At 42.6% G+C, this 7,752-nt stretch overlaps 1 protein-coding gene across 1 annotated transcript; it reads left to right on the top strand.

The window, feature by feature from the left end:
- Nucleotides 1-3,355: 3,355 nt before the first annotated feature.
- LOC147616104 (uncharacterized) lies at nt 3,356-5,891 on the top strand. The gene has a single exon (XM_086778746.1). The coding sequence runs from the start codon at nt 3,563-3,565 to the stop codon at nt 5,330-5,332; it is 1,770 nt and encodes a 589-aa protein (XP_086634872.1). The 5' UTR covers nt 3,356-3,562; the 3' UTR covers nt 5,333-5,891.
- Nucleotides 5,892-7,752: the final 1,861 nt, after the last annotated feature.

Below are 7,752 nucleotides of genomic sequence, written 5' to 3'. Positions count from 1 at the left end.
ATAGAAAAACCACTTTTGGATTTAGGTGGTTTTTCCAGGTGGTTTTCAAATTAAAAAAGTGGTATTCCACCTTGGAAGGACCATTCGGTAATAGTCTATATTAGATAATTTGGGGAAAATCCCATTCCCATTAGAAAAATGGGATCATGTCCAAAATTTTGTCAAAACCCCCTCATGTGACATATCATTAGAAAGATCTTGAAGAGTAGAATCTAGATCTACAATCTCTGAAAAATTTAGAGTTGGCATGTTTAAGATATATCCAAAATTAAATGGAGTTATTGATTCCCAAAATATGAGATTTTTTCTAAATTATCTAATATTCCACCTTGGAAGGACCATTCGGTAATAGATTTATCGGTTTTTGTTTCCCATTAGACAAAAATATACCTTTCTTGTAAAACCTTAGACTTTGTATGCTTTGTATTGAAAATTTAACCTTTGGCCAAACTTTTCCACTTCTTTATCCTTTAGCTCTTAACCACTTAATAGTGATTGCAATAAATAAAATATTAAAGATAAATAGAAAAAATAAAACAAACAAAATACTCAATACACAATGTTGGGTCCAATTTGCCCCCACACACAAGAGTGAGCCCACGCTTCCTCTTGGTATACTTAAATATATTTCCTGGGTAGCTTTTGGGGCTCAAAAATATTATGCTTTACAAATATGTCCAAGAATGCTATTCTTCAAAAATAGCTTTCTTGAGCATGCAAGCTAAAAGGTGTGAGCCTTGAACCTTATAGAAAAGCACATGTCTTGAAAAATAATACATGCATAAGGGAGATTTCACATGTCCCAATTAACATATACACATTGCTAATAAATATGAATAGCGCCCAAATAAATTAATGGCGCTTGTTATCACAAAATCAAATATTATTTGTCGACATTCGAAATTTGGTCATCTCAAGATATTTCCTAACCAACAACACCAGCTCACCTCCATTATCCGATCCAATGATTTGCACTTGCATCAACTAAGCCAATCAATTAATAAATTAATTGATTAAAAATAAACATCTGTATGAAATTTCATATCAATAAGACGATGCAACCAATACTCCCATGCATGTACGGATTCACCCACGTATGCATGAAGTAAGATACGATCGCCCAGATTTAGAAAGGCGTCCCAATCTAAACCCGTATAGGAGAATTCATAACATAAAAAACCTGGGAATAAAAAATATTCCATGAGTTCTTTTAAGAATCCGTAAAGTACACAACATGGAAATATATAAAATATTCCATGAATTCATTCTCATAACAGAACTGGTGTGAGTGATAAATTTGTAGACATTGGCCATGTGAATATGGTAGTGGACATAAGTGAGGTAGATATAAGAGAAAGAGTAGGAGTTAAAGTTGGGCTTAGATGTCTTTTATGATAACCACTATATAACATTTTAGAGTGCATTGATTTTGAAAGCATTTTAAAGTTGTTTCAGATGTATAGCTCTAGCTTGTTTCACTCTAAACTTTGTGGTCTTATTTTCTTAATAATTATTGTATCCCCGTTTTTTAATCACATTATCATTATCCACCATTAGTTTTCACATTGCACCATAACTTGGTTTTCAGTGATACAATTTCTAGTTTATCTTGTTCTAATTCCAATGCCTCACTTACAAGGGCCATACTATATATCATAATGAGGGAGAATAGGGTTGGCAATTGTCTGCTACATTGTTGATACACCCAAAGAAACATTTTGAGCTCTTGAATTATAAAAAAATTTAAATGAATTTCTTATGTATAGTGAGAGACCCATTGTGTTCAAATTTGTAAACTTAGCTTGTTCTTCTATCAGACTTTTGGTTATTTTAACAATAAAGTTTTCATAATGATAAGATACAACATCACTTAATCTCTTCCAAACAAGGATATAAACATGGATAAGGTTAATGGAACGGTTCAAGAGGGTGGTCCCATTTTGTGCTTATCATGTTTATTTTTGCTTGTGTGTGATAAGCCCAAAAAGGTTCTTTTCATTGACTGCCTTGACAAAGAAGTATTATGTAGAGTGATTCAAAGACATAAAGTATTTGAATAGGTCATGATAAAATATTATTTTTTGTTTGAAATTAGGACAACATCACTTTCAAGAGTTTATGTAAGATGCTATGTTATGAATTGAAGGAGCAAGAGTTGGTGAGAAAATTGAGATGATGACTCATGTGTTTAAAAACAAGTATATTGAGGGAATAAATGTCAACACTTTGAAATGCATATTAAAGTGGGAACTTAAATCATTTGTTGAATTTGGGTTTCAAAGGGATAAGATAGAGAGAGAGAGAGAGAGAGAGAGAGAGAGAGAGAGAGAGAGAGAGAGAGAGAGAGGGGTGGTCCTTTTACCATAACTACGACAAGCCAACAAACCACATCTAATTCATATGATGACTCAAAAGTGCAAAGATTGGGGCTTGAACCTAGACATTGTTCTCTCTCTCTCTCTCTCTTGTGTGTGTGCACGATCAAACACATTACATCGAGAGAGAGAGAGAGAGAGAGAGAGAGAGAGAGAGAGAGAGAGAGGATGCTTGCATCAATGATTTTTAAGTTATTAAGAGAACATGAACATTGTAATAAACTTTTCTTACATATAGAGCACAATAGGTGTTCCCTAGTTGTACAGTATCTGCTCTACATAACTATGTCCATAGCATCTGGCTTGAGTAGAAAAAACTCTAGGGTGACCACCACCACCTCCCTTAACTTTGCAATGTGAAAAGATGGTGTTTTCATCATCACGACGATGCTAGGTTGGATGGGGGCAAAACAAGTGCATTCTTAGTCATAGCATTGTGAAAACACCATGAGAGGCTTGATGCTTTGCTCCTCCAAAAAAAAGGGATTTCTTTGAAAATAGCATATACAATGTTGTTTTCAATGTATTTTGAGCACTTTTCTAACGTTTATTTAAAAAAAGTTGGCACTAAAAAAAACGTTCAAAGCCATTTATATAATAATTATTTATTCGTGTAAACAGCCCTTCCGAAATCAAGCACCACCACATCAAGCACCACCATCTCGCATGAGTGCTCTGCAAAATATGCTTAGGGGGTGCATATATTAAAGTTGATTATAAGTTTTTAATTTTATTATTACTAATTCTATTATACAGTGTAGAAGTTTCTGTTAAACCGACGTAAACGGGGGGGTCGGGACTCGGGAGCACGCGCGAAGCTTGACCCACGCAAACGAAGGACAAGTTGCGGCTTAGCCATCACGTGGAAAGGGCGAACGTGGCGGATCGTAAGTGGCGGGTCACGTGAAGGACGTACCGCTACTATTCACGAATAAATAAAGAGAGGCTACACGAGTCCGAGCCGCATAGCTCCCATCACATCTCTCTCTCTGAGCAGGAGGGGGCGAGACGGGGGGCGACTCGCCAGACTTTTCCATTTCTTGGATATTCTGTTGGCTGACACGTCGACTGTGCCTTTGTGAACGCCCTCTTCTTGCCTTTCTCCTTCTTTCATCTTCTATTCTTCTTCTTGTCTCTCCCCTGATTCTGATGCGTGGCCGCGTTTAGTTCTTCTTTTTCGTACTATAATGCCTGCTCTGATTGCTGATAGCCCAATGCATAGCCCTCCACATTTCAGCCATTTTGATCATCCTCAAGCTTTCCATGGCTCTTCCCCTCTTTCTTCCCCCACTAGCGCCATCAGTTACGACAGCTCCAGCACCAGCTCCTTCACTGCCGCTGACGACGATCACCCCCCTGACCTGCCCTGCTCCATCCGTTTCGGTGATATCCCGGTCAGTTCTTTCGTGGGTAGCCGAGGCCTGATCTACAGTCCGGCAATGTTGCAGTTTCACGGCAGCTCAGTTGCGCCGGAGATTGGTTGCAGCCCCAAGGGTGAGCATAAGGTTGCTGGCCGAAGTCCGGCGAAGCTGGGCGGCAGAGGCTCTTCTCCTATGAGCAGAGATGGTGGAGAATTTGAAATTTCTGGCAGTGAAGGGGTTGCGGCTCCCATTCCGGTGCTCAATCCTGCTGCTTGTTGCGGTGCGACGAACCGGTTGTGCTGTAATTGTGAATGTATGGTGGGCTCGCCTGCACTGCCGGAGGCCATTATGGCGCTGCGGAAGTTCTTGCCGTCCAACATCGCTGATGAAGAGGAGGGGGAGGAGGAGATGTGGCAGGCAGACTCATGGGCGGCGCTGGACGTGTACTCCTGCGACGATTTCCGCATGTACGAGTTTAAGGTGCGGAAATGTGTGCGGGGGCGCAGCCATGACTGGACGGAATGTCCGTTCGCCCACCCGGGAGAGAAAGCCCGGCGAAGGGATCCACGGCGTTATCACTATTCCGGCACTGCATGCCCAGACTTCCGAAAGGGCAACTGTAGAAGGGGAGAAGCTTGTGAGTACGCGCACGGCGTGTTCGAGTGTTGGCTACATCCAGCGCGCTACAGGACCCAGCCGTGTAAGGACGGCAGAAACTGTCGCAGGAGAGTCTGTTTCTTCGCACATACCCCGGAGCAGCTGAGGGTGGTTCCGGCAGAAGGAGAGTCGCCGCCAGCGACGGCCGGCAGCGGGGGCGGCAGCAGTAGTGGCGGGTCCGCTAGATCGAGTCTGCTGAAAGCAGCCGCGCTGAGCGGTGGGGCCTACGACGGGTCGCCGTTACGAAGGGCGTTGGCCGGGACGCTCGACGGGACGATGGCGCTGGAGCTTTTCTTGGATGATGCGACCTGCAAGAGCGCAGTCGCCCGCCAACAGCACCACCGCCACCATTGGATTGGAGCTGCGACGTCTCCGAGCTCGACCCTGGTGGGGCTTTCATCGGCGGCTTCTTCTCTGTCACCAATGTCATCGCCAGTGTTGTCTCCGGCATCCCATACGCCAAATACATCTGTTACCTCATGGCCGGTGGTTCCCGCCCACCGCAGTCACTTGGACCGGCTGAGGTCCGTTCCGACAATCTCTATTCCGGCATTTGAAGACGCCTGCGTTTCACCTCCTCATGGGTCTCCTCGCGCAATGGCAGAACTGATGTCCACTCTGCATAGCCTGCAGCTGTCATCGAATGCGACGTCCGTCCAATCTTGCCGGACTATACCGTCATCGAATGCATGGCCTCTCTTATCGCAGCTGCAGCACCCGCCATCCCTAAGCGCTCCCTCCACCCCTAAATCCAGGTACGCCTACCAAATCAACCTCAGCCAAATCAGCCAAGCAGAGGCGGCGGACATCAAATGTAATCCCTATTTAGTTAAACCCGACCCCGCCGCCACCGCTGCCAGCAGCAGCTGCAATGAGATAATCTCTGCCGTCGAAACCGACGCTCCAGATTTGGCGTGGGTTAACGAGCTTGTGCAGTGAAACCAAGCTGCACGTCCAATTCTTTTTTTTTGGGGTGTTTCTTTTTTCGTTTCTTTTTTGGGCTTGCTGTACAAATTGATGCTGCTGCTGCTGGGACGATTTGCAGGAGGTATGGTTGGATTTTTTATTTTTGGACTTTCATCAAAAGGTTTAGGTTGGAATGAAGCTCCTTTTCCGTAATTGTTGAATCAATTTATATGCTCTACATGGCGAGCTAACTCACATATATAATACCATACTATTGTTGAGGCACAAGGAAGGCTCTCAACCAGGAAGGCAACATTTTCTAAGGGCTAGGCATTTAAACATTATTATGGAGATTATGGGAGATACTTGTATTCTTAGAGATCCATCAGAGATGGTTTTTGGAGAGAGCCAGAAAGTCAGCAACAACAAAAAGTCCACTTAATGGGCTTCTCTCTCTAATGTGAAGAGGGCATGACAGAACCCACCCTCTTGACATATTCCATATATTTATAGATACATGTGTACATATTTCACCAGTTGAGTGACTTCTGTTGTCAGCATTTTGGGATTAATTTGACTTCAAATTTGCATTTTTGGAAGTGTTCTCATGAATCGAAAGCATGTAATGTAAATGTGTATGTAGATGCTGTGTTACTTGTGGCCTGATCTGACGAGTATGGATGGCAATGATTTGTACACGTGGATTAGAGCATAGATAATAATAGTGGTGTTTTCCTTGTGGATTGAGAAGAGCATAGATAATAATAGTGGTGTTTTCCTTGTGGATTGAGAAGAGCCTGAGCATATGCCTGCCTGGACCAAGAATCTGTGACATGCATCAGTCGGTCATGGGAATTCTTCAAATGCTTCAGTTGTTTTACATGTTTCAGTTGGTCATGGGAATGGTGAAAAACATGGGAATCGCAACTTTCCATGATCATGTTTCGTTGGCGTTTATCATGATGACCAGGTTGGCAACTTGGCAGTCATCGTGGACCAGATTTTGAAAAATTAAAGGTAGTTAAACCTCACGATATATCATCATCACTGAAATTCTTGTCCAAAGAAGAGAATTCTACTGGGGTAGGCATGATGCATGGGGACATTAGCCACTATGCCTCATAATGGAGTGGGCATACACGACATGACATACATGGAAACATACATGTCATCACATAACATGGTTGAACGTATAGCCATCATTGGCTTAATGGTTTTCATCTTTCTCTTCATCTTCATGTTAAGCTCCATCTTTTAAGAGTCTTCATCTTCTGCTTCATTTCCACTATCTTCATACATGTTGCTGCATCGTGGTCTTCATGTGACTCCCATCACATGGTCCATGAGCATTCATGGCTTACATACATGTACATTATGGCATAAAGGCTTTCATGGCATTGACATTTCATTGTTAGACATCATTGGAGCATGGCATATACATGGCCCATATCTTGTCATAAATGGAATGGCATTTGTCACATGGGCATGGAACGAAAGCATAACATGATAATCTTGGTATAAGGACAACTTGGTCTACATCATAAAGCATGACAAGGCATCTCATCAAACATGGCATAAGCATAGTGACATTGAAAGCTACCTTAAGCGTTTGTATGTATATTGAGGCATGAGAATAGGAGGATGTCTAACATGGTTGGAAAAAGAGATGGTGAAACTTTGGGTGGCGCCATATCTAGGACCACTATCATCACTACAACCGCCAACACTAATGTAGTATCAATGTAAATCCTCCTCTGCATTTTGGACCTTTTCCCTATCATTGGCGCTCATGGTGATGTGGTAGCATTGAGCGTACGAGCCGGAAGGAGAGGCTTACTAGTAGAGGACAAATAGAGTGAACTATTCAGAGAGGAAAGAAGAGAAGACTTGGCATTGGCGCATGGAGAGATAAGTGTAGAAGTATCAGAGTTGCCATAGCTAGGTTTGATAGCAAGTGATTGCAATAACAAACTCACGCAGTTGTAGATTACAGGCTAACCAATGCAGCAACTTGATGAATTGAACCGTTGGTTCAAAGTAGACACCACGACCATCTTTGATACCAAGTTGAGAAACTTGGATATCATGTCTGAGCGAAGCCATGGAGGAGCTCATGGTGGGTCAAAGGGAGGGGCTTCCATGGCTTGTGAATATGTGTACTTCCATGGCTAGTGAATATGTGAGAAGAGAGTGTAGTAGAGGATGCCAACCATTCACACGTTTTCATTAACCATTGGGCCTCTAAATAGGCAAGATCATACATCGAGAGTAGCCATAAAAATGCCACATTATCAACATTTCACCCATACATTTGAATATTTTCTCCATCCATTGGATACGTGCTCATTCACATGGTCTATACCCACTTGTGCTATCCATGTGTTTATAAATGCTCACATGTCTCATGCACCCTTGCATCTTCCATGTGTCTACTTTTTGACCATTGATCATCT

This window comes from Cibotium barometz, chromosome 39 (genome assembly GCF_041138505.1).
Source record: "Cibotium barometz isolate CiBa-2024 chromosome 39, ASM4113850v1, whole genome shotgun sequence".
Taxonomy (NCBI): domain Eukaryota; kingdom Viridiplantae; phylum Streptophyta; class Polypodiopsida; order Cyatheales; family Cibotiaceae; genus Cibotium; species Cibotium barometz.
Note: the sequence above shows the minus strand (reverse complement) of the source record. Positions and strands in the feature narration are given on the sequence as shown.

Coding starts and splice junctions, on each gene's coding strand:
- LOC147616104 (XM_086778746.1), top strand. CDS start 3,563: ATGCCTGCTCTGATTGCTGATAGCCCAATGCATAGCCCTCCACATTTC.